Here is a 25,989-nt window from a genome sequence, read left to right as displayed (position 1 = left end):
TGCTAAATTTGTGGGAATAGTGTAGTAGTCTTCCTTTGTCCCTGCAGTATGGCAAGGCTCGGGCTCTTGTTCCATGACCAAGAAAAATTAGACATGTGGATATGGAAAGTGAGTAGGGCAGAGTAGAATTTATTGAGGAAAAGGAAAGCTCTCAGCAAAGACAGGGGTTTTGAAAGCAGGTTGCCAGTAAGGCATCTGTGTTCTGTGTCTTTTATGTCACAGAAGCCAGGAGGTCTGTGGGTTTTGCCCAGATGGGAGAGAGAAAATTTTCTCTTTGGGGTACTACATCTGCACATGCCTAAGGTTTGCCAAAGTGACTCCATCTTGGTTATTACCCATGATCGCCTAAGAAAAACCCATGGGGGTGCTAAAACCACAATGCTAATGTCATGATAATGACATTATAATGAGCTGGGTTAAGTTAGGGACATTTAGGTTGATTTATTGTGCCTGCACCAAAGTTGGGACAGTCCATTCTGGGCAACATTCTAGTTTACGGGTAAGTTCTTAACCACATTTTCCCTGTTAACTGCAGAGTGGTATAGGCGCTGTCCTGCGGTTGTTTCTGTGAGCATCATTCCTTTCTATCTTTTCTCCCAAGACCCTCCCTATGTGCCTATCCAGCCCCTAACTACCTCCTCTCTCAACAGTGTTACACAGCAGTAAATAATGCATTCCCTTTTTGATTTCTGGTCATATCATCAATCCAGCCCCAGAGGCATCCTCAATTTCTCTGGCCTCCCTTAAATCTGCAAGGCCTTTCCTCAGAGCATGCCACCTTCCTCACACTATGGAAATCCATGTCAATAGTTATCAGACTGAAGAGAAACTTCTCAGTTTCATACCTCTTCTGGCCAAAGGCTCCCCATACCCAAGATAGTGGCCTGAACACCTAATCTCTGCTCACAGCGGGAGGCAAAACATGGCAGTTGAACTGTCTGCTTAGCACCCTCTGTGTGTACTATCCCTCCTGACATCACCGGGTCTCCCTGTTGTCTGGGGCTTCTGTCCACAGAAAATGACAATCTGGCCCGCAGGCCTGTCTCAGACTGAAGACTATTCAGACTCTGCCCTGTGAACTGAGAGCGGTACCAAGTCATCTCCACAGGAGTCAGTGTTGAAGTTTGCTTTCTTTTCTTAAAACTAGTTTCTACTACACAAACAATGCGTGAGTACATTCTCTTACTTAGAAAAGCAAGCCTTACCCTTAACTTGGAAAATGCCCTTTAACTTCTACCATGGAGTGTGTGCTCTTTCTCTCATTTGCCTGCAGTAAGCCTGGTATGGGTTTGGTGTTTCCCTCCAGACTCTTCTCTATGCCTGGAGATCTTTTTTCTTTTCTTTTTTTTCCAGAGACAGTCACCAGGTTGGAGTGCAGTGGCAAGAACAGAGCTCACTGCAGCTTCAGACTCCTGGGCTCAAGTGATCCTCCCACCTTAGCCTCCTGAGTAGCTGGGAATAGGCATGAGCCACTGTGCCCAGATAATTAAAAAAAAATCCTTTTTTTGGAGACATGGGTTTCACTATGCTGCCCAGGCTGGTCTTAAATTCCTGGTCTTAAGTGATCCTCCCACCTCAGCCTCTGAAAATGCTGTTATTACAGATGTGAGCAACCGCACCTGGCCTGTGTTGGGGATCTTTGAATGTTAGTTCACACAGTTCAGTCTCGTTCTTCCATTGCCACGTGGTAGTCCATAGTATTGACAGGTATTTACATGGTTTCCACTTATTTTTCATTACAAACAATGCTCCTGTGAATATCTTACATACCTCTTTGTATGCACGGATGAGTTTTTATAGCATGGAATTGCTGGGTCATAGGATATAATTTAAATTTTAAAAGATGTTGCTAAACTGTCCTCCAAAGTAGCTACACTAATTTACCAGTTGACCAGCAGGAAACGCTTATCACTTTCCCAAACCTTGCTAACATTTTAGAAACTTTTTATTCATCTGATAGAAGGAAATATGGCTTCTTACTATTGTAATTTTTAGTTCCTCGCATTGTAAACATCTTTTAAATGTTTTTGGCTATATTTCTATTTCATAAGTTGTTCACTGATTTTGTCCATTTTTGAAAACTCAAGTTGTCTTAAAGATTTATAGGTCTGTATAATCTTTTTTTTTTTTTGAGATGGAGTTTCACTCTTGTTACCCAGGCTGGAGTGCAATGGCGCAATCTCGGCTCACTGCAACCTCCGCCTCCTGGGTTCAGGCAATTCTCCTGCCTCAGCCTCCTGAGTAGCTGGGATTACAGGCAAGCGCCACCATGCCCAGCTAATTTTTTGTATTTTTAGTAGAGACGGGGTTTCACCGTGTTGACCAGGATGGTCTCGATCTCTTGACCTCATGATCCACCCGCCTCAGCCTCCCAAAGTGCTGGGATTACAGGCTTGAGCCACCGCGCCCGGCCTAGGTCTGTGTAATCTTTATACTGGTGCTTTTCTTGTCTCACTTGTCATTTAAGCTTGTGTGTGCCTTAGGAAAAGTTGTAGAATTTGATCAATTGGTAAATCTTTCACGATTTTGTTGTTTAAGAAAGTAAAGGAAGAATAAAGAATCACTACTCCACAGGCAGAGCAGCCTATGGTTTTTTTTTTTTTATGACTTTATGGTTTTTTTATGACTTTAAAGAAACTTCTGGCCAAGTGCGGTGGCTCACACCTGTAATCCCAGCACTTTTGGAGGCCGAGGTGGGCAGATCACGAAGTCAAGAGATTAAGACCATCCTGGCCAAAATGGTGAAACCCCGTCTCTTAAAAAAAAAAAAAAAAAAAAAAAAGAATAAAAAACTTCTACCCCGTGGTCATAAAAACTCTTACATTTCCATCAGTACTTTAACAGCTTTGTGTTTAATGTTGGGCCTTAAATTCCAGATTAATATTAGTGAATAGCATCAAGCGGGCTCTATTATTTTTAATGAGTAAGCAACTGTCCCCACTTACTGGCTAGCCCACCAGTCTGAAATACTGCCTTTATCATGCTACACTCCCATGTGTACACAGGACGGTTTCTGAACTCCAGTTAAGTCCATCAGTACCAGTTGTACCTGTGTTATTTTCACCCAGGCTTCACAGGGACTCCAGTCCCAATTAGCACACCTGTTCTCTCCAACTGTGCAATCTCGTTTTTTCTAGTACCCATTCTCAAGGCTTGGGCATGAACCTACAGTCCTTGAACTCAGTTGTGGAGTAGGGGGATGCCAGTGTTGCAGTGATTCAATTCATATCTTGATGGTCCTCCACATATTCTTTCTCTCTTTTAGCCTTTACACCCAAGAGAAATTCAGCTGGACACAAGTAACTTAAATGCTATTTATTGAAAAGAGCAAAGAAAAAGTGCTGACCCCTTAGGGACAGGATGAGACAAAAGCAGCTCTGCAAGTCTGCCTCCTGCTCAGCATATAGCCTTGTTGCCCCATTGGGCCATCTTGTTGTTGATGGGCATCTTGAAGAAGTTATCAGACTGTATGTAGGCAGCGATTTTCTCCAAAGCCTGAAGGAAAAATACACCAAATCTTACAAAGACCCCAACCCAGTCCAACAGAAGCATTCACCCTGAAGGCACTGTCTACTAAAAAATGGAGGAAGATGATCACCACTATTCTAATTGTTACAACTGTTGCCTGTGTCTACCTCCTCCTTTTTTTTTTTTTTTTTTGTAGACAGTACCTTCAGGGTGTAGAAGCCAGGCTCTTCCCAAGACTTAAGGGTCTAGAGGTGTCCAATCATTGATCCCTTTAGGCAAAAGCTGGGCAAGAATCCACCACAACGGGATCCTGCGGGGTCCAGGGGAGCCTATGTTTTTTATAAGAGAAAGGTGCAGGAAACATCACCTCAAAACGGCACATGAAAGCCTTCAGGTTTGGGAACTCATCCAGGCACTTGGGCTCAAATATACGGTTCTGATCCAAGATATCATAGGTGAGAAAGTCCACATAGGTGAGCTAGAACAAAGGAAGATACTTAGGTCTGAGGAGCAGTGGTCTGCAGAGACAGACAGGTATCCTCTTTCCCTTCTTCCTACCTTTTCCCCTGCAAACCATGAGAATTTCCCCAAAAACATGGAGAATTGTTTCAGTTGTCCAGGTAGCTGTTCCAAGTACTGAGGCTTCAGTTTTTCCTGAGAGAGGAAAAAACAGAATGAGAATAGTGGTGATCATTTTCACAGCTAATCAGGGCACAGGCCAGTGATGGACATTTCGTAGCCCCTTCTCTAGGTGCCTTCTCATTACCTTCACTTGAGGATGGCAGGGTGGGAAGGAGGAGTTTGGAAAGAAGAGGCACCAGCACCAGAATTACAGAGCAAACCAAACCAAAAAATGTACGTTTTGTTTCTTATTCTAACAATCTGGGTTGGTGCAGCAGCAGAATGGAACAGAGATAACCCTTGGGTTCCTAAATGCCCCTTTTCTGATACTCCATTCAGCAGATGTGTGCTAAGGAATCTCACGTGGTCAGAGCTGTAACAGAGCTTTATCAGCTGTATGCGGAAATCCATTACTTGGTTCTCTACGATGTCCACCCGAATCTTTTCTTCTTCAGTCTCACCACCTGTAGGCCAATGGACAACGCATCACCCTTGGCATCACCCACTCCCAGGCAAACGAGCCCTACCCCACTCACACATGTTGTGCTTGCGAGCGATGTAGCGCAAGATGGCATTGCTCTGGGTGATCTTGTTCTTCCCGTCCAGGAGGTAGGGCAGCTGAAGGAAAAGGACAAGCCAAATGAACAACCTACCTTTCTCCCAGGGAAAAGAACACGTGCAGAGCAGTGAACAAGAGAGAAATGATGCTGTGTGACAAAAAAGAAAATAACTAGAAGGTAGCAACCGGGTTCACAAGATTCTAGCCAGGGTTTCTTAAATCAGTGTGTGTATGTGTAGGTGTATGTGCAGGCCACGGACCTTTTCTCAGAATAAAGTTGTCAAGTGCATGAAGCAAAATAGAGAATTTATACAATCAAAAAGTATTTTAAAAATTCAAACAGAGTAACATGTGCCTATTAACGCATTAAAGAGCAAGCAGATGTAATGACTAACATCTCAAATAACATGATATATCTATATTTCTTTATATGTATATAAATATCACTTAAAATATCTGCAATGAATTTAATGGAGTATGAAACTACTTGATTTCAGGCTGGGCACAGTGGCTCACGCCTGTAATCCCAACAGTTTGGAAGGCGGAGGTGGGAGGATTGTTTGAGCCCAGGAGTTCAGGATCGGCCTGGGTAACATGGCAAAACCCTGTCTCTACCAAAAATACAAAAATTAGCTGGGTGTGGTGGCGTGTGCCTGTAGTCCCAGGCAAAGATGAATATACTTGAAGGCTTTCCCTTCTGCCTGTCCCCTCTCCTAAAGCCACTTACATTAGGAAAGTCCAAGTCTAGCTTGAATTTCACATCCAGCCATTGGCTTCGATCATAGTCAGGAGCTGTAAGAGACAGAATTAAGGGGGACCCAACCTCCTTAATATCCCACCTGACAAGAATGAAGGAACTAAAGAAATAACTTGGACCCGATACCTCAAATTCCCAGGCCCCCAAAAGCATAACTACTGAGCTTCCGAGCCCTATTTCATTTTCACAGCTAATCAGGGCACAGGCCAGTGATGGACTTTTTGTAGCCCCTTTTCTAGGTGCCTTCTCATTACCTTCACTTGAGGATGGCAGGGTGGGAAGCATTAAGACGGGGTTGGGCTATGGTAAAGGCAGAATCCGCAGTTCCAGGTAAAGGATACGTCTCTACCCACCCAGATTGGGGCAGACGTCCCACCCGGCCTTGTCGGGATGCCAGCACCCTCTGGGCCTAAGAAGACCTGGGCAGGTGGAGGGCCAGCTTGGCTGCACCGGCACGCAGAGCGGCATTACCTTCCCCGCACGTGTAACGTTTCTCCTCGTAGGAGGTATCCGTGAACTCCAGGAGCAGGCGGATGGCGTGCGCCAGCTGGGGGAAACAGCCGGTCAGCGCCTGCGCAGCTCCCACCCGCCCCCAACCCCCGCCCTCTAACGTCCCCCGGCCCGGGGCTGCCGAGGCCCAGCATCTCGCCGGGAAGATCGTTAAGCGGCCCCGAAGCCCGGCCCCAGCGAGCGGTTCCTCCGCCCATCCCCACAGGGCCCGCGATCCCAGAGGCTGGGCAGGGGTCGGCGTCCGTGGCTCGGCAGCTCGAAAAGGCTCCAGCGTAGAGCTGCTCCTCCTGGAGATGGCGGACCCAGAGCCCCGCCGTCTCCGCGTCCGTCTCTCTGACCGAGAGGCTCTACCGTTGAGACGGCACTCACCCCGCGAATATCCCAGTACCCCAGAACCATAGACGACTCGCACGACATGACGCTAGCTGGCTAGCCTCCGAGGACTGGGGAAACCGTGAGCGGGAGGCGCTTTATACCCGACGTGAGGGGGCGGGGCCCACGCGGGCGTTCTGACTCCGCCCCCGCCCCGTTCTCCGACCCCTCCCTCCGCGGCTCCACGGGGACGTGCGCTGGCGCGACTTCTGCTAGAGTAGAGGTTCGGGGGCGCTGCAGGCGAGCAAGAGGACCCGAGGTTGAGGCTCCTCCCTTCCCCACGGGTGGGAGCCGCACTTTACTCATTAATAGTGCCAGTGAAGACGCGGAAATCGCCACTAGCCAGGCAGTTACTCAGGAAAAGCTAGATTCGCGCAGTGTTTACCGAGTCAGCCAGGGCTGGAATGAATGAGGGATAGGGAGACTGGGGCAAGGCCGGAGAGTCGGACCAACCTCTGACCACACAGAGCAGAGGATTCCCGACAGACCAAGCTCCCCTTTCTGTCGGTCAAGAACCTCTGCAACCTGACCCCAACATGCTTTTCCAGCCCTATCTCTCCCTCAGCCTGTCACAACCTCACAAACCAGGCCAGCCCAACAATGCTTGCTGTTCTTTCTACACACGCTCGCATTTCCCGCCTCGCAGTGTTTGCTCTGTGATCCTCCTGCCTGCACCCCAATATCCGAGGCCTATCCTTCCTCAGCAGCCTTGCTCATTTGTCTGCCTTCTCCTCGAAGCCTTCTCAGAACCGCCCTCTATCCTGACCAGTAGAGGTCTCTTATCTTGGATGCTTCCTACCTTTGTTTATGGGTTTAAGTAATTTATGGGTTCCCTATTATCATTTCCTCCTTCGCCAACCCCTCCCGCTTCCTAATGCTCACGCATCCAGGGAAACTAATCTTGCCTCTTTGTGTACGTTGGACTGGAGGAGGAAAGGTACCACTATTTTTCATTCACTCATCCGTCCAACAATGTTCATTTAACATGCCTGTTATGGGCAGGCACTGTTTTAGGTGCTGGGGATACAGAATTGAACTCAACAGACAAAATCCCTGCCCTCAGAAGTTTACATTCTAATGGGGCAGACATAAACTAATATATTGTAAATATTTAATAAGTCAGATGGTGATACACATTCTATGGAGAGAAAACTGAGAAGAGAGATAGGGGGTCTCAGGGTGGGAATTGGCGGAATCCCAGTAGGAAGGAGTTTTGTGTTTTCAAAGGATGTGTTCGTAGAAGACCTCATAGAGAAGTTAATCTTTAAACAAAGACCTGAAGGAGGTGAGAGATCTAGCCACTTTGCTGTGGGGGCCACCACAGGCTGATATAAAATGGAATAATTGCTGTTCCTTTTACAAACGTGTTTGCCCTGCTCCTGCCTACACCCTAACATTCATGGCCTATCCTTCCTCAAGTAGCCTTGCTCAAATGCTCACCTCTTTCTTGAAGCCTTCTCAGAATCACCCTCTATCCTGGCCAGAAGACATCTCTCCCTCTCTTATCTTGAATCACTTCCTGTCTGCAAGAGGCAGGGAGAACTCCAGGAAAAGGGAAAGGCAAGAACAGGGAATGATCACTCTGTAGATTGCATTAAAAACAGGAGACCAGATGAGATCACTACGGGAGCGAGAGTAGCAGAGGTGAGGTCTAAGGGTTTGGGGTTCTCTGGCACATCAACACATAAAGATTAGGGAAAAATGAAAGTGAACCAGCAAAGTAGTCTGAAAAGAAGTGGGCAGGGAGGTAGGAGAAAAACAAAGGGTCCTAGAAACCAAGTGAAGATAGATGTTTAAAGGGAGAAGTGGTCAACTATATCAAATGTGGCTGATCAAGTAAGATGGAGATGGAGAATCAATGGTTGAATTTAGAGGTTTTGACCTTGGCAGAGCAAGAGATCTGCAGGAGGCCCCTATGGCCATGGGAAGAACTAAGCTTCTGAATTTCAGCAGGGCCCATGAAAATGAAAAAGGAGCATAGATTTGCAACAATGTCAGCTCCGGAGAGACAGTATTCTAGTTGACTGTGGAGGAGTGACCGAGGAAGGAGTCCAGAGCTGCTCTGGGGGTTTTGGCTAGGCCTCCGCAGCACAGCCTCCTAGATCCCCCTGTCCTTGGTGTGGGAAATCACATTTGCCCATCAGTTCAGCTGAAGCAAGGCTGGGGCTTTTTTTTTTTTTTTTTGAGACGGAGTTTCACTTTTGTTACCCAGGCTGGAGTGCAATGGCGAGATCTTGGCTCACCGCAACCTCTGCCTCCTGGGTTCAGGCAATTCTCCTGCCTCAGCCTCCTGAGTAGCTGGGATTACAGGCATGTGCCACCATGCCCAGCTAATTTTTTGTATTTTTAGTAGAGATGGGGTTTCACCGTGTTGCCCAGGATGGTCTCGATCTCTTGACCTCGTGATCCACCCGCCTCGGCCTCCTAAAGTGCTGGGATTACAGGCTTGAGCCACCGCGCCCGGCCTAAGGCTGGGACTTTTAAGAAGGGCATTTTGCTAAACAGAAGAAAGGAAAAGAGTACAAACCACAGGGACAGGTGAAATTTATATCACTTGTGTCTGTCTTCCCAAGAAAGCAAAAGGCCAGTCACAAATTCACCTGAGGTATAAGATGAGCATTTATTGAGTACCTATCATATGCCAGGGAACATCTAGGTGTTTACATACGGTAACTAATTCATTCCAATTTAAGCTTCACAACAACTTTAGCAGGCAGGTGTTATGCCCATTTTCTAGAAGAAGAAACCAGCCTGGAGCGGTTAGGGGAGGTGCTCTTAAGGTCCCAGAGATGGTCTGGGATTCAAACCTAGATCTGTCTAATATCACAGTTGGGGCTAGTTTCTCTGCACTTGGCCATCTGGACAGCTCTTCGCCACATGACAGTCTTCTTTGGAAGTCTGGGAAACACCAGATGAAAACACTTTTTTTCTGGTCCTGGAGAGTTTCCCTGCTTCTAGGCCTCCTTTAGCTCGGGGAGACCACAGAGAGCGATGGGTTAATGTCTCTCCCCCATACCAAGAAATTAACTTGTCTGGGTAACTTTTGCCCTTGATATCCAAAGGGTCTCACCTTTTCTCTCTTTTGTGAGGGAAAATTGTTGCTTTCCTATTCTGTTAACAGCTGTGAGAGATGATTTTCTGAGGCCAGGAACTCGAGGGGATGACATAGGAAGTCTAAAAATAGGGCAGTTTGGGGCCCAGACAATGTTAGCGTCATGGACAAATTCAGCTAAGAAGAGATTTAAGGGATCATCTTATGAACCGTTGAATCCATATACATTGGGCCTTATCTGTTGACTAAATCAATAAAAGTATAGCTACTGGTATGTAGAGAGGGGACTGCATTGAGATTAAAGAAAGCCACTTTTACTAAAAAATATAAGAAGCTATGGACAGTCCAGTAGAAAACAGGAACCCAAAGAGTGAAATGACTTGCTAGAGTTCACCCAGCCAGCTGGTGAAACTGATCAAAGCCTACAGCTGTCAGTCCTGGCGCTCTTTGCTACTGTGAAGTGGTGTGCCTCCAGCTGTGCTGGGTGCATGGAAATATACTGGGAGACATGTATGCATGAAAAACATGGTGAGCATAGCCTTATTTTGGGGTTTGTTTAGAAAGAGCGTCAGGAGAGCTTGGGCCATAATTCTTAAATTCTTATTCCAGCTCGAGGTTGCAGTGCGAATGTCCACTCACATTCAAACAATCTGGCTCAGTGATGGATATAGGCTTGCTGCTGTTTCGTGCCCAGTGTCCCAGCCCTTCCCACCTCCCTGTCTTTGGTCTCCCTCAGGCCCAGAAGAAACTGCAAGGGAGGCACAGAACAAGCTTGAAGATGCTTTTACTGAGAAGGAGAGGGACTGGACAGATTCCTGACAAGCCTAGGCATAGATGTTCCAGGTTTGGGAAAGAGAGAAAATAAATAGGTGGTTACTGGGGAGGCTCCAGCACAGCCGGAATGGGCACTGGGCACTGTTTGCTTCAGCCTCCGGGCCTGGCCATTGTTTTTGCTGTGTGAGCTGGGGTGTGGGGTTTGCTGCAAACTGGGATCCGGAAGAGGTATTCTTGGGGCTCTAATGGGTATCAGATCTGCTGTCTTGCATCAGCGGGGCCTGGTTCTTGGAGGGGTCCAGTCTAGTGACTCAGGGCTTATCTGAGGGAAGAAAAAGATTCAGATAAGCCTGGTAGCAGGTGAGGGATATGTGGAGCTTGTGCCACTGGTAGGCTCGGAGCCTCAAGGTAAGCCTGAATTCAGGAAGCTAAACCCCTGGGTGAATATCCTGTGCCCAGCACCTGATACACTCAGTTCTGCCCCAGGGCTGTGCCTGCAGGCTTGTCCTCCTGGTACTCTCTCTCACCCAGGAGTACCAGACACTCTCAATGGGAGTCAGGACCCCAGGGTCCTCACCCCCAGCAACCTTCTGACAGCCTCCAGCCGGGACAGGATTCGTGGGGCCTCCTGTGGACATAGCATCTGTAGCTCCCCAGGTCTCATGCGAAGTAGCTGGCCCCCCGTCAGGGACCCAAGGGTCTTCACCGTGCTATGAACAAAACAGCAAAAGCCATCAGTGGTGGGATGGAAGGACCCCAGGCCTGAGCATTTGAGTAGAGAAGGGGCTCTTTGGGCTTCGAAGTTGGGGTTACAGAAAAATTTATGGAGCAGGATGTCTGAGAGTGAAGGAGGAAAGTTGGCATTTGGCTCCAGCCAATTTCAGAACTTCCAGGTTTGAAAGACGTGCTCTGGGAGAGAATCTCCTGGCTGGGGAGGGGTGGTTGAGCTGGCAGCTGGGGTTCTTCCCGAGTCCACTCCCCGATCCTTGCTGCCTTTGCCGCGTCAGGACTCACCACTTACTCCCTAATCTAGGCTTGGACAAGCCTCCGCTCTGTCCTCTTTAACTTAGCAGAGACAGTGCTGGAATGGGTGTGTTCCAGGTCTCTGGGTTTCCTTGGTTAGCCCTTTACACAGTTTCTCCCTCCATATCCTGAAGGGCCAGGCACTCACAAATTGGAGAAGTTCTCTGTCTGCAGCCAGGCTGTGACCTCTTCAGGCTTCGAGCTAAGTCGAAGCATTGGAACCTAGAATCAGGGGAACCAGGGTCAGAGTTCATTTCATCTCACAGCCAACCACAGGCTCTAACATCTGGGCCCCTTCTTCAGGCTCTCATCAAATCACTTCCTTACTCTGGCAGGGAGCTGGCCTTGTTCTGTGCTCTGGCCCCATGGTAAAGTTGGCACACACTGAGAGTGCAATAGTATGGTCTAAGTCAAACCAGGACTATCTCCTCTACTTGTCATTGAATCCTCCCACTCCCATCTCCAATGCAGGACTTAGGGCTCTGGATAGTCCAGGCTGGGTAGTACCTGAGAGGATGACTGGCCCTGGGTCCCAGGGATCCCCGACTGTAGGGGCTCCAGGATGTTGCTGGGAATGTAGCCGCTCTGTCCCGCCTTGTTCTTCACCAGCCACCACCGCTTGCTGTGGTCCAGAACCTGCCAAGAGTTACCACCTCAGTCCCCTGAGCCTCTGTCCAGCCAGCCTTCCCTCCCCACACAAGGCTTTTTCCTTCTGTCCCTTTCCCACCCTCCTTCTCCCTCTCTAGGCCACCCACCCTGGCAGTCCCATCCCCGGACCACCCACCCCTGGCTGCCTGCAGCTTCCACCAACCACCACCTCCTTTTCTAGCCTCTGGCCCAAGCCTCACCTCCAGCTCCTCTCCCTGGACCACAGTCAGTTCCCGTGGGTTCCTAGCTTCAAACTCGTACAAGACTTGCATTTTCAGGGCTGGCTGGACAGGTGTAGGGCTGGTGGGCTGGGAGTTGGGGTCCCCAGGCTGAGGATCGTGGTTGTGTGTCTTCTCCTGAGCAAAATGTGAGGTGCTCCCTAACCTATGACTTCCCCTCCTAAGAAACAGAGTCAGGATGGCTGGTAGCAGGTACCCCCCAGGTATCTCCTGCCTGCAGTCTGATGGTAACTCTTGGGTTTCTATAGAGTCTGCTGGCAAGTCAGTGTTAGGTGGGGCTTGGAGTGGGGCTTGGAGTGTGGCTTTTTGCAGGCCGGGGGGGTCTGAAATGTCACTGATTTCTGAAGACATTTCTGGGAGTGGAATTTTCTATATCCGAGCTCTGCTCTAAGCACTTTATACTTGAGTTTGGGAAATCGGAGTCATGCGTGGGTAGTATCATGAGAAGAAGGGATGAGAGCCTAGGAGGGTAGAACACTGTTTTTCACCTAAGGTAGGAGAGGGATGTGCTTGTATATGTTTGTCTGGCTAAAGAGACCCTCTTGGCTCTCTTGAGATGTAGAGAGCCAGAGATCCAAAGGAACAGCTCTGTCTGTCCCTCCCCAGGACCATGAAGTCCCTACTAAGCCCAGTGCATACCGAAGGGAAGCAGAGTCCTGGGATCCTAAGAGTGCCTGTAAAGGACAGAACAGAAAGTGAGTAAGAGCAGGAGGCAGCCAGCATGGTGGGAGGGAGCTGGGGTATCTGACCACAGGCATCAGCAGCTCACACACAGCTGCCCCCATCCCCTCTCCTGCCTCCCCCAGTATACAGATATAGATACCCAGGTGAACCCACCCACCACTTGGTGATGGGGCCTCAGAAATTGAGCCTATGTCCCTGCCCTGAGAGTCCCCCCAAATGTCTCCTGTTCGCAGTCTGGCGGTGACTTCTGGGTTTCCATAGAATTTGCTGGCATGCCAGTGTTAGGTCACGCTAGTTGTGTGACCACGGTTTGGATGGGGAAGGCAGAAACTAGCCAGGGACTAGGGCTGTGGGTAGGGCTCTGCGCCAAGCTCCCCTTACTTGGCTGGAGGGCTCAGGAGGTTGCCAGCCATCAGAGAATGTGGGTTGGTAGGGCAGGGGCTCATCGCCTGTCCAGTCGGCCCTGAAGATGGAAGCAAAGCTGAGTTCACATCCTCTCTGTGCCAGGCAGTGGGATGTGGAGAGGGAGGGGATGACGGGGCCTAGCCTCAGGAATCTTCTGGCTAATAAGTGACATGGTCCATGTGCACAGATGAAAGGCCCCAGGACACCCACAGAGGAGCAAACAGTTAAGCCTGGACATATCCCACGGTGCAGGTGTCTGCGGGCCAGCCTCACTTCAGCCCGTGAGGTAAAGATACGCCACCCCCGCAAGAACACGATGGGCACTTCATTGCCCTGATTGGGCGTTTGAATTGAAGTAGTAGAACTACAAGAGCTGTTGGGCTGGCTAACACCCTGGGGATCTCATGCAGTATTTTTCTAGGCTGTTTTCAGTTTCGCGGCAGCAGATCCCTTTCTCTCTAGCTAAATAGTCTGTGGATTTCCACCTTGTGAAGTAGACTGCAACCGAGCTGCTCCAGTTGACTCTGGGATTGGCTGGTCCTTGCCTGTCAGCCTCCCCGTTGCCCATTGCACAGGGCCCAGGAGGACCGTGCTGTTTGTGGCCTTCAGGCTTGCCCTGCTTGGAATAGTTTCCACTTGTCTGCCCAGGGAATGCCCATTCATTTCTTTGAAGAAGTTCCCCTCCTTTCTTCACTGGGGCAGAAGTAAATATTTTGCTGAACTTGGCACATCCCTGGATTATTGCTCATCACACTGCATTGCTTATGATTCTTATCTTTTTGTTTCTTACTATGTATAGATCTCCTTGGGGGCTGTTCCCTAGAACAGTGGCTGATACATAGAAGGCAGCTATTAAGTGTTTATTCAATGGGAACAAAGGAACGATTTCCTCTTCCGAATCTTCTTAATTGGTTCCTTCTGTGCCTTAGAAACATGCTTGGGTCTTGACTCTACTACTACTCTTTATAGGCTGTCATTCTATTACTTTCTTCTCACCAAGTTTCTTGAGAATGTGCCTTTATCCTCTGCCTATATATTCTTGTCTCTGTTTATTTCACTATTCATGCCACCTGGTTTCTATCTCTGCCATTACTTTATTGAAACTAGTCTATTTAAAATCCTGATTGCAAATTCAACGGCCTTGTATGGTCTCTGCCCTGGATGACCACAACATTTAGTGTTACTTATAGCTTTGGGTCAATTTGCTTAAAATCAAGTCATCTAAATATAATTTGCCTGAAATTCAACTCTTTTTTGAGGGTTTTTACATTTCTTTAGGTATTCTATCTTCTGTGTTTCTGTCTTTCATTTATTTCTGGTTATGTTAAGAAATCAGAAAACATCTAAAGGCACATCTGACTTAGTATTACATTTAAAAGTATTTATCAAATGTACATCATTTTATGAATACTGAAGTTGTTTGCATCTTCGTGGGCATTTAAAAAATTATATGTGCTCATCTGTTTTTCTAAGGACTCAAATTGTTGAAGAAAGGCTGGGTTTTGAAACACAATATGGTGTATTCAACATGGTTCTTCAATGTTAAAGTGGCTGAATGAAAGAATCTGAGGCCTTCTTGTTTGAGTCTATTGCAGAAACTCTGTTTTCCTCTCCTGCTGGTGCTAAACAGATACCAGAGCTATTCCCACCGATGGTGGGAGCCCGGCACAGCCCTAAGAACTGTGAGACTGGCTTATGCAGGTACTCTTAGTCCCGGTGTTCTGGACAACTGAACACTGGTACGTGATTGGAGGTCCAGAATTGACAAGTGATTTTATTTAGCGACCGCACTCAGAGTGCATAAAAATAAATGGTGGGCCAGGCACGGTGGCTCATGCCTGTAATGCCAGCCCTTTGGGAGGCCGAGTAGGGTGGATCACAAGGTCAGGCATTTGAGACCAGCCTGGCCAACATAGTGAAACCCCGTCTCTACTAGAAATACAAAAAAAATTAGCCGAGTGTGGTGGTGGGTGCCTGTAATCCCAGCTACTTGGGAGGCTGAGGCATGAGAATCGTTTGAACCCAGGGGGTGAGGTTGCAGTGAGCTGAGATTGCGTCCTGCACTCCAGCCTGGACAATACAGCAAGACTCTGTCTCAAAAAAAAAAAAAAAAAAAACACCAAAAACAAAAAAACAGGTGGGGTGTCATGGTTCATGCCTGCAATCCCAGTACTTTGGGAGGCTGAGGCAGGTGGATTATGAGGTCAGGAGTTCAAGACCAGCCTGGCCAAGATGGTGAAACCCCACCTCTACTAAAATTACAAAAAAATTAGCCAGGCATGGTGGTGGGCACCTGTAATCCCAGCTACTTAGGAGGCTGAGGCAAGAGAATCGCTTGAACCCGAGGGGTGGAGGTCGCAGTGAGCCGAGATCATGCCATTGCACTTTAGCCTGGGCAACAACACAGTGAGACTGTCTCAAAAAAAAAAAAAAAAAAAAAAAGATTGTTATGGGTGGAAACAACCCATGTGTCCATCAACAGATGAATGGATAAACAAAATGTATCACATCCGTACCAATGGGATATTATCCAGCTATGAAAAGGAAGGTCATTCTGATAGATACTACAATATGGATGAATTGTGAAGACATTAAGTGAAACAAGCCACATAGGATGGGACAAATATTGTGTGATTTCACTTATATGAGGTTCCTAGAAGAGGCAACGTATTTCTCAGGGAGACAGAAAATAGAGTAGAGGTTTCCAAGGGTTGAGGAGTAGCTAGTGGGGAATTATTGTTTAATAGGTACAGAATTTCTGTTTGGGATGATGAAAAAGTTCTCGAAATACTGTAGACAATGGTGTTGGTTGCACACATTGTTAATAAACATAATGCCACCGAACGTAATACACTTAAAATGGTTAAAATGAGAAAAATGGAAATTTCATGCTATGTATATTCTACCATAAGAAAAAATGGATTGTTTTGAACTATAATTCATGTCTTAAGACAAACTGGACAAACGATATTGCAAATGGGGCTGAACTGAAAAGAACTGATCATGCGGGGTGCAGTGGCTCACGCCTGTAATCTCAGCACTTTGGGAAGCTGAGGTGAGCGATCCCTTGAGCTCAGCAGTTCAAGACCAATCTGGGCAACATGGTGAAACCCTGTCTCTACAAAAAATAGAAAAAATAGCTAGGCATGGTGGTGCACACCTGTGCACCAGCTCTTTGAGAAGCTGAGGTAGGAGGATCACTTGGAGCCAGAAGGTGAAAGTTGCAGTGAGCTGAGATCATCACGGCACTGCACTCCAGCCTGAGTGACAGCGTGAGACCTTGTCTCAAACAAAACAAAAGTGGTTACTAAGCAAATAACTCCAAGGAAAAACTCATTTCCTTGCTGGCTTTTCTGTTTTTCAAAAAAGCCGCCTTCTCTGTTGGTTTTTATCCCTCTGCTCTTTGGGTTCTCCTTAGCTCTCTGGAATTATTCTCTGCCTTCTTTTTTTTTTTTTTTTTTTTGAGACGGAGTTTCGCTCTTGTTACCCAGGCTGGAGTGCAATGGCACGATCTCGGCTCACCGCAACCTCCACCTCCTGGGTTCAGGCAATTCTCCTGCCTCAGCCTCCCGAGTAGCTGGGACTACAGGCACGCGCCACCATGCCCAGCTAATTTTTTGTATTTTTAGTAGAGACGGGGTTTCACCATGTTGACCGGGATGGTCTCAATCTCTTGACCTCGTGATCCACCTGCCTCGGCCTCCCAAAGTGCTGGGATTACCGGCTTGAGCCACCGAGCCTGGCCTATTCCATGCCTTCTTAACCCTTTTTGCATTTGCCGTGTAGAAGTTGCCAAGGCACTTGCCTCGTCTCTCATGGAATGGAGCAAACTGTGCTTATCAAGATATATTCAGGGGCTCCCTCTGGAGGGCTCCCTAGTAGCTGTGCCTCCAGCCATCACTTCTGTGTACCCCCTCTCAGCTGCCTGGCCACCAGGCCTCTGCAGAATGTTCCAAGGATGACTCAGCTCAGCGTGCCCAATTTGGTCCCTCCCACTCCCCTGGCTCTCATCTGTTTGGCTTTTTGTTTTGTTTTGTTTTGATTTTTTTTTTTTTTTGAGACGGAGTTTCGCTCTTGTTACCCAGGCTGGAGTGCAATGGCGCGATCTCGGCTCACCGCAACCTCCGCCTCCTGGGTTCAGGCAATTCTCCTGCCTCAGCCTCCTGAGTAGCTGGGATTACAGGCACGTGCCACCGTGCCCAGCTAATTTTTTGTATTTTTAGTAGAGACGGGGTTTCACCATGTTGACCAGGATGGTCTCGATCTCTTGACCTCGTGATCCACCCGTCTCGGCCTCCCAAAGTGCTGGGATTACAGGCTTGAGCCACCGAGCCCAGCCTTGTTTTGATTTTTGAGACAGAGTTTGGCTCCTGTCACCTAGGCTGGAGTGCAGTGGCATGATCTCGGCTCATTGCAACCTCTGCCACCCAGGTTTAAGCAATTCGCTTGCCTCAGCCTCCCAAGTAGCTGGGATTATAGGCATGCACCACTATACTCAGTTAATTTTGTCTCTTTAGTAGAGATGGGGTTTCTCCATGTTGGTCAGGATGGTCTCCAACTCCTGACCTCAGGTGATCTGCGCACCTCGGTCTTCCAGAGTGCTTGGATTACAGGCATGAGCCATTGTGCCGGCCCTGTTTGACCTTTTTGTCCAGCTGCCTGTCTCACAGTTGCCCCTGCAGGGAGTATCTCTTTCTCTCTTCACTCCTGGCTCATTGGTTGCCAAGTCTTACTGACATTACATTTGCAGCATCTCTTACGTCAGTAATTCTTAAATTTTGGTCTGGATTGAGACAAAGTTTTCAGTTTGTCCTTGACAAAAATGAGAAAATATTTCATGAGAAGTTTACCATCTCTCTTTACTTGGGAAAAACTGTTCTTTCTTCTGAGATAAGATATTTCAGTGTGGGTGATGGCAAGTGTGTGCTTTTCTTGTTTTAAAAAACCGTTTGTACTTAGCCAAATAAAAAGTTGGGAACTCTATGTAGAGTCCCCTGAGTTGCTCTGAGATCTTTCTGGTTTGTGACAGTATAGACCCACAATACAGAGCCACCTCTGATGCCTCCATTCACCTCACTCCCGATTCAGTTCAGGCGTTATCTTCACTCACCTACTAGTTGTCCATGCCAGGCCCAACCCCATCCAGAGGTTACTCTCAGGTGGGCTTAGACAGGACTGCAGCAGGTCGATGGCTTTAGAGGTGAGGAGGGGTGAGATCACTTGGGCTGCTAGGCCAGACTCAGGGCACCTGGCCAGGATCTAGGGAAGAGATGGAAGGTGTCAGGAAGCCTAGGCTCCCACAGGGCCCAGTGAGGGTGGGAAAGGGCCCAGAGTCCCTGGCTTCCCACTTTTGCAATGCGACGCTGTTACCTCCTGCAAGCGGCCCCATCTGCCTCGGGCTTGCTGCTCCTTCCTGTCTCCCTCGGAGCATTGGTATCCTTGGCTCTGGCCCCAGCTCATCTGGTTCCACCTTGGCCCCTACACCCCATCCCCGTCCACCAGCCTCCTTTCCTCCCTCCGCTCCTTCTTGACTTCAGCCTGTCCCTCTTCACCACCCTGTCCTCTCCTGACTCACAAAGTTCAGAGATTTGAAGAGGATGTGCACGAGCTCGGGGGCACTTGTCTCCTGCAGCCAGGCGGCCAGGCTTCCCTGGGGACACAGGAAAGCCTGTCACCACGCCTCACCCCACCCCACCCCACCTTCACCAGGACCCCAGGGCACCATAATTGTTTTATGCCTTGGCTGGGAGTCTGGGTCTCCCCAAAAGTCCCAAGAGGGGAGGGGAAGTTCTAGGGGGAGTAGATGGAGAAGAAAAAAGCTTGGAATGGTTGAGTCCAAACAGCAGAGGGTTACTGGGGAGGACGAGGAAGAGGGGAGGCCTAGCGAACTTGTGGGGAGCCACATACCAGGAGGTTGAAGCTGTACTTAATCTTCTGGAAGCAGTCAGTGTACTGTGCCCGTGTGAGGCCTGGGAGAAGGGGCCAAGGCGGTGGGCCACAGATCATCCTGAAACACCCCCGCTCCTCTCCCCTAGCCCTCCAAACTCACCTCCCTGATTCTTCTTTTTTTTCCCAAATTTCTTCTTCCTGCTGGTCTTTGCCTGGGCCTCTTCCAGCTTTCCAATGAATAGCTCAATGTCCCTTAGGACATGGTTCAGTACTTCCTGGGCCCCAAACAACCCACAGCTTTGAATGGGCAGTTGGACCCACTCTAGAAATCCCAACGCTGCCTCCCACACCCCTCCCACCACAAGCCCCAGCCTCAGGCCCAGCCTGGAGTATGAACAAGCCTCTCTGGCCTCCTGGCCCAGGCCCTGGCCATCCTGGGACCCTGGCCTCCCGGGACAAGAGGGAGGGTTGGTGTCCTTCCTTCGCCCAGACCCAGAACGCCTCAGCAAGCCCAAGAGTGTCCGCAGTTACCTCGTCCCTCTCTGGGTCCTCGGGGGAAAGTGACCGCCTCGGAGGAGGCAGAGTGAAGGGACTTGGTTCCTGGGCACTGGGGTGGTGTGGCAGGGGCCTTGGGGATGGCGGGAGGCCTGCGAAGTAAGGAGACCGTGAAACTAGATCTTAGATCTTTGACTTTTAATCAAAACCTCTCTTCCACCTGCCCCCATGTCCCAAACTTACTATGCTCTGGGGTCTTCTGGTGGGGCTGTTCTGGAAGGGGCCCCCACTCTGGATAGGGTGCCTGCTCCATAGGGAGTGGCCTTTCCACAGGAGGCCCCCTCCGTCTGTCCTGGTCTGGGCGAAGTCCACCAAATCGGGGTCTGCTGAGGACATGATAGAGCCCACTTCTTTGACAAGGTTCTTGGGAGAGAGGCCCTGCCCACACTTCCGCTCCAGGACTCGGGGGCACTACCACCTCTCTCCAGGAGCTCCACCTCCTGCTCCCTGGTCTCCTTCTGGACCCACCCCTGACTCCACCCTACCTCATCTGCCTACCCTCTGGACCCTCTCAGTTCCCATTGCAGTCTCTGGACAGTCCCTAGTGCCTCCTGGGCCCAGCCCCTTCCCTGTGCCCACCTCTGTCCTGGCTCCTCCTCAGTCCAGGCCCAGGTTGGTTGGGCCACAAGCTCCTTGGTTCCCCAAGATATGGGATCAGGGTCTGGCCCCTGAGGCTAAGCTGGGAGGCCCCACAGGTGGGCTGGGCAGAGGCTGCCTACCTCTGCTCCAGCTCTTCCTCCAGAGCCTTCTGCAGGCCGGTCCTCAGTCGCTCTGCCTGGGAAGCAGCGGTCAGGCAGGCTAAGTGTGTGGGAGGGGGAAGGGGGATTATGGGGCGGTGACGGTCGTTGAACCCCACCCCTGACCACTCACCCCTACTTCTTGGCACTGGAAGAGCAGAGTGCTTGTGCCTGGCAGGCCCGACTCCTGCACGGTGATGGACAGGATGGAGTTGTAGGAACATGTGTTGAGCGCCACATTCATGGTCTGGATGCTGTTCAGGCGGTAAGAGTCCAGCTCCTCCTGGGCCAGGTGGAGAGGTCAACTGTGAGGCCACCAAGAGCCAGGTGTGGCTTCCAAGAGCTCCTAACCAGCTCATCTTAGCCCTTTGGTGGCCTGGGCTGTGGTGTCATCTACCTGACTCTTGTGCCTCTGTCCCCAGCCTCTGTCCCCTGTCTCTTCCTAGGCCTGGGTGTGTGTTGTATATGGGGAGGGTGACTGCCCTTTGGGGCCTGGAGAGTAGAGTTCAAGAACTGGTGCTTGCTTCCCCACGGCCCAGGCTGGCTATAGCTGGTTCTGGTGGGAGGGCTGACCTTGGTCTCAATGTCCAGCAGCTGCAGCCAGCCGTCCCTGACCTGCAGGATCAAGTCTTGGCTCCACACCCGGCCCTGAGCATCCATCTCCAGCAGCTTCTGCAAGGCATCCTTGGGCTCCTGGACTCTCTGACTCCCCAGCTTACATGTCATCAAGTGCTGCAGGGAGAAGGGGAGTTCCAGGATTGGGAGAAAGCTCAGAGAGGGGGACCACAGGTGTGCTGGGTACAGGAAAGGCAGAGAGGAAGGAGACATGTCCTTGACCCCCTTGAGGTGGGAGGTTCCGGGCTTCAGATAAAGCAACTTTCCAGGGCCATTGTGAGGGCTAGTGTCAAAGCACTGGGGCCAGGAATGGGGGCTCCAAGTCTGGGTCTGAGGGGCTGCAGGAGGGGTTTGAGGACTCTGGAGGAAGGACAGGCATGGCCTTTACTAGTCCAGGCCAAGTGAGGCAGCTGGGTGGTGGCAGATGTGGGCTCTAGCCACCCAACAAGTAACTTCTCTGGGTGGGATACAGGACCCTCAGATTCTGTCCCTGGCTGCCTTTGCTCCCTTTGGGAACTCAGTCCCAGCCCAGTCTTCTTCCTCATTCGCCCAGCATTCCTGTCTCCGTCTCCCTGGTTCATGCCTGGAGGTACCATCGTGACCTCAGCTCCGCTCAAGGCCTTGCCTACTGCCAGGCTGACCATTGACGAGCATTTTGCGGTTATTTACTCTCCTTAGGGAGACCCCTCCCTTCTCCCAGCCAAATGCTACCTTCACAAGTCCCTTTCCACCCAGGTTTCTTGTCGGAAGGAGATGCAGCCTGCCTCCTGCCCCTTGATCCCACCCCACCCCACCCCTGCCCAGGGCCCAGCTTCTCTCCCTGTTTCGGCACTGCCAGCACGTTCAGGAACCCTGGCAGCATGAGCGAACTCCATCCTCCTGAACATATCTCCTCTTACTCTGCCTGCTGGGCCTAAAAGAAGCCTGTTCCCAGAAGCTGAGTCCTCCTGGCCTCTCCTCGGCCGGCTGGGGGAGCCCTGCCTCCGCTGCCCTGTGGGACCTGCAGACCACCGCCCCAGCTCCCTCCATGCCTGCCCCCCACTGGAGCCCTAACAAGTGGTGCCCAGGACAGGAGGGCTTCTACCCCAGAGCTCCAGCCTGCCCCTGTGCCTGCTCTCCCCCACCCTCGTGGCCTGCGCTTTGCCTTCACCTCGGTGTCAACGGTCCTTCAGGCACTTAAATCTTGCAGTGCCCAGAGACTCCATTCTAGCCTTGGTGCAGCCTTGGAGCTGCTCACCCTCACCCTGGAGGCTCAGGCCCAAGCGCCTCCCCTCTCCAACCATGGCCCTCTCAATCCCCCACAGGGCCAAAGACCCCACACACTCCTGCGTGCAGCCATGCAAGGTCCTGGGCAAGGAGCATCGCCCCGGGGACTGGTGCAGCAGGGCATGGGAGACAGGTGGGGGTAGGTGGGTGGGTGGTTGCAGGTGCCTCCTAGCCCCTCCCACTGTTACTACTTCCTGTCTGGGGACAGGACACCCACCCACCTGACCTCCAGCCAGGCCCTCTCTGCTCACTCGGACCGCCCCTCCTCCTCCGGACGCGGAGCAGATGCTCAGTCAGGCTTGCTGACTCCGAGTCCGCGGGACCTGGCTGGGTCAGGCTGTTGGCTTCCAGGGCAGGGACTTGTGTGAGGTGTCCACGTTCTGGCAGGGCGGTGGGCACACGGGAACACTTGGGTTGGGGTGGACAACGGCCCGGGGCTGCAGAGGTACTCACCTCTACCCTGTGCTGCAGGAGGGTGGGCTCCGAGGTGAGGTTCTGGGAGTACTCCTTCCGGTGCACTGCAGGGTCACAGAGCAAGGGGCGGGAGGCGGGCAGAGAGTGAGGCGAGACTCAGGCCACGGCTGGGGGTAGTTGGTGTGAGGAGTGGGGAGTGGAGGACAGGACGTTCAGGGGGCTCAGCGGGAGGGCAGGGGAGAGGGGCCTGCCAGGAACTTACAGTAAATGGCTCTGCTGCTGGGCCTTGACATGCTGATGCTGCGGAAGATGGCTCCCTAGAACCCAAAGTGAACCAGAGGCAGCCATGAGAGCTGGGGAGAAGGGTACCAGGCACAGCAGGGCAGGACAGTTGCTATGGCTCTGACCTGGGGCCTCTAGGACCAGACCCAAAGCCCCTGGCTCCAGGGGCCCTTGCCAGAGCCGTCTGCAGCCAGTGTCCTCCACCGAGGAGCCCTGCATCTTGGCTGGGCCTGGAGGCCCCAGGGGGAGGGAAGAGAGGGCAAGGGAGGCCACAGCATGGCTGGACCCCAGGGCAGGCTCCAGGCCTTCCGTCGTTTGGCCAATAAAGCTCATGCCAAGGAGTCCAGGAAACCTGGATGGACAGGAACCTGCGATCAGATCCTATCCTGGGCCTGGGTGTGAAAGCCAGTGGAAGAGCAGAGGGTTCTGCAGCTGACCCCGCCAGAGGAGGCCTTCTTGTTCAAGCCTGTTTCAATTCTGCAAACTGGGAGGACGCTGATGCTGGCTCTTCAGCTGCAGACCCTCTGGGAAGACTGCATGCATGCGTGTGCAAACTCACGATGGTACTGCAGGGCTCACCAGGGAGCTGACCTCCCCGGGCGTCTCCCCAGGCCTCCTGGCTCTTTGCTTTTTGTCCTCTCCCCACCCCAACCTTTTAAATTCCAGCTCAAGGATCACCCTCTTGGTGAAGCCCTCTGGGACCATCCAACCCCACCCTGTCCAGGGTACCCTCTTAATGCTGCACTGGACCTTGTACATTTCTCTCCAGCAACAATAGTCACAGCAGCCACCACGGGGCTGAGAGCCGGATGTGGAGCCCCTTACCCACATCTTAGCAGTTCCTTCCCACTGAGTCCACTTGTACTTACTTGGTGCCATCACTGTTCTAAGGGCTGTACCGTCAGCCACTCTAATCCTCAAAACAACCTCACAGGGCAGGTACTGGTACTGCCCCCATTTACCACAGAGGACTCTGAGGCTCAAAGAAGGTAGCAGGCCTGAGGTCACAAATGAGTGTTTAACAGAGAGCAAACCAGACCTGTCCAACGGCAAACCTCACGTTTTAATGGTTTACAAACATGCCTCTGCCCCTGGGCTGTGTGCTGTCACAAACATGCTGAAATGGAGTGGAATTAAATGTGGTGTGTGTGTGTGTGCTGGGTGGGGATGGGGTTGGTCTGAGTGGGTCAAAGGTGCGTGCTATTTTAATGAGGTTTGTGGGTATCCACATGTCTACATGGTGCACCTGAGTTGTGTAGAAATACTGGGATACCCTGGGTACGTGCAGGACAGCAGCCCACACCCTTGTTTATTAGTACTGTTATGAAAATGACAGAGGATCTGATAAGATGACTCAGTGTGGACGGAAACAAACTGCCAGTGAACCATTAAGGGAACATGAAGGGACGGCCGGATCTCTGGCTTCCTCGTTTGGGAGAACCCTTTTTCTCTTCAGGGGTAAGGGGGGTCTAGAAGCCTGCTCCCCTCCCCCAGCCTCCCTAACCCCCGTTGTGACGCTTCCTGCTTCTCCATGCTCTCCATGTGGAAGAGGAAGTGAGGTCTGCCCCTGGTCAGTCCCATTCTCCGTTCCCCACTCCCCACTCCCCATGCCCTACTTCCCCAGTACCAGGGGGGGCCCTGTGGGTCCCTGTGGGGCCCTGTGGGTAGCCCAAGGTGAGAAAACAGTTGCTGCCAAAGATCCCTACCCCAGGAAGGGAAGAGGGAGCTGGTTTGGCCTGCCTTGTCCCTTAAAGCTGGGGGATCTGTGACAGCCCAGTTTTCCCCTTTAAGCCCTAGATGTAGGAGTTTGGAGCAGGGAAGGCCATCAGCTCACAGACTCCGGGGCAGGCATCCCAGAAGTCCTTCCAAAGGCTGGACCTTGCTTTGCTTTCCAGTTCTCCAGCCAGCTGCTGAGTCCCAAGTCCCTCTTTGGGCTTGATCCCCTGGGTAGCAGCTGGGAACAGGTGGGAGACCTGGTCTGGGAAGCCACTGAGCTGCCCCCACCTGCCCTGGGATCCCCTGTGACTGAGCTGGGCCCCGATCTTGCCTGGGGACCAGGCTCTTACCTGTGTACCAGTGCAGCCGGGTGGCTAGTCCTCCGAGGGGGCTCGTCTTGGAGCAGGGGGTCCGGGGCTGGTGGCAGAAGGACAGCAGCTTCTCTGCTAGTGGCCACAGGCAGAGCCTGCCTCTGATGAGCTTTCAGAGGCAGCCACGCCTTTGCTCTTTGGACTCTGGTGGGTGGGGAGGTCTCCTGGCCACTAACTGCTCAACATCCACCTGGACCTGCTGCAGTGTCTTGCTGACAGGTGTCCCCAGCTTAGCTAGAGACCCCTGCTTCCCTGTTTCTCCCTCTGCTAGCCTTGGTGTGTGGTCCCCTCTTCCTTCTGCCTTTTGGGTGTCTACTTTGGGGAACCAGGTCAGCATTGGGCATGGGGCTGGACCAGAAGGAGAGAGCACACATGGCGCAGAGAGGGTGGGCTCTGTGGTCAGGGCACAGGTCGGCCGGAGGTGGACTCCAGGCTTGCGGGAAGCTGCGGGCTGGCATGTCTGCCGTGTGTGTGCATGTGTGGTACCCATAGGTGTGTGATTCTGTGTGCCTGGGTGTTGCCTGTGAGCAGGACATGGATCTCGTCAGAGAAGATGGGGACTGAGGCGCAGAACCACACGGGGCATTACGTGAAGGGCTGAGATTTCCTCCGGCAGGGTCCCGCATCCCGTCCCTTCCCACCCAGTGGGAGCCCCTTTACCCGCCTATTCTTGCTCTTGCATTCTCTTTCCTTCTCTACCCCATCTTGTGCCCAGACCCCTGGTGGATGCCTGGCCGGCTTCAGCAAAGATGGGAAACTGAGGCCGGGATCTAACTCTAGTCATGAACTTACCCGCTTCCCATACTTCATGGTGTTGAAAAAACTTTCTTGACACTCAGGGTAGGCCAGGCTACCTGCCCTCTGGGAACTCACCACTCTGACCAGCGAGGCCAAGTGTGAACAGAAACCAGGGAACAGGGCAGGAGGGGAGGTGGGGGTGGGGGAGGGCCAGTGAGCCTCGGACCTTTGTGGGCAGAGTGCAGGGCCCCGGTGCAGGGCCCTGTGATGGAGTGTCCTGTGGAGTCTGAGGGC

The 25,989-nt window shown here is 51.4% G+C and overlaps 2 protein-coding genes across 3 annotated transcripts; both read right to left on the bottom strand.

The window, feature by feature from the left end:
• Positions 1–3,300: 3,300 nt before the first annotated feature.
• On the bottom strand, positions 3,301–6,388 carry GSTM3 (glutathione S-transferase mu 3). The gene is made up of 8 exons (XM_010344002.3): positions 6,285–6,388; positions 5,877–5,952; positions 5,376–5,440; positions 4,626–4,707; positions 4,453–4,553; positions 4,027–4,122; positions 3,836–3,946; positions 3,301–3,495 (listed from the first exon to the last, which is right to left on the bottom strand). Exons 1-8 carry the CDS (start codon positions 6,330–6,332, stop codon positions 3,397–3,399), a joined length of 678 nt encoding a protein of 225 aa, XP_010342304.1. The 5' UTR covers positions 6,333–6,388; the 3' UTR covers positions 3,301–3,396.
• Positions 6,389–10,106: 3,718 nt separating this feature from the next.
• On the bottom strand, positions 10,107–25,047 carry EPS8L3 (EPS8 signaling adaptor L3). 2 transcript variants are annotated; one of them, XM_010344003.3, is made up of 19 exons: positions 24,937–25,047; positions 22,851–22,905; positions 22,628–22,692; positions 20,867–21,025; positions 20,427–20,576; positions 20,276–20,331; positions 19,740–19,882; positions 19,533–19,648; positions 19,162–19,276; positions 19,020–19,081; positions 18,688–18,762; positions 18,223–18,371; positions 13,089–13,170; positions 12,663–12,697; positions 11,985–12,183; positions 11,644–11,772; positions 11,285–11,358; positions 10,691–10,823; positions 10,107–10,435 (listed from the first exon to the last, which is right to left on the bottom strand). In XM_010344003.3, exons 2-19 carry the CDS (start codon positions 22,879–22,881, stop codon positions 10,385–10,387), a joined length of 1,824 nt encoding a protein of 607 aa, XP_010342305.1. In that variant the 5' UTR covers positions 22,882–22,905; positions 24,937–25,047; the 3' UTR covers positions 10,107–10,384. The 2 variants fall into 2 exon arrangements, with proteins under 2 accessions (XP_010342305.1, XP_010342306.1); XM_010344004.3 differs by having other exon boundaries at positions 19,740–19,879.
• Between the last annotated feature and the right edge of the window lie 942 nt (positions 25,048–25,989).

This window comes from Saimiri boliviensis, chromosome 11 (assembly GCF_048565385.1).
Source record: "Saimiri boliviensis isolate mSaiBol1 chromosome 11, mSaiBol1.pri, whole genome shotgun sequence".
Classification (NCBI taxonomy): Eukaryota; Metazoa; Chordata; class Mammalia; order Primates; family Cebidae; genus Saimiri; species Saimiri boliviensis.
This window is presented reverse-complemented; position numbering and strand designations above follow the sequence as displayed.

Excerpts from the sequence above, each read along its gene's own strand:
- GSTM3 (XM_010344002.3), bottom strand. The coding sequence starts at position 6,332 with ATGTCGTGCGAGTCGTCTATGGTTCTGGGGTACTGGGATATTCGCGGG. Across the intron at positions 5,441-5,876 it reads ACGTTACACGTGCGGGGAAG|CTCCTGACTATGATCGAAGC; the intron begins GTAATGCCGCTC and ends TGTCTCTTACAG. Across the intron at positions 4,708-5,375 it reads TAGACTTGGACTTTCCTAAT|CTGCCCTACCTCCTGGACGG; the intron begins GTAAGTGGCTTT and ends CTTTTCCTTCAG.
- EPS8L3 (XM_010344003.3), bottom strand. The coding sequence starts at position 22,881 with ATGTCAAGGCCCAGCAGCAGAGCCATTTACT. Across the intron at positions 13,171-18,222 it reads CTGGCATGGACAACTAGTAG|GGCCGACTGGACAGGCGATG; the intron begins GTGAGTGAAGAT and ends TTCCATCTTCAG. Across the intron at positions 12,184-12,662 it reads CAGGACTCTGCTTCCCTTCG|GAGGGGAAGTCATAGGTTAG; the intron begins GTATGCACTGGG and ends TCTGTTTCTTAG.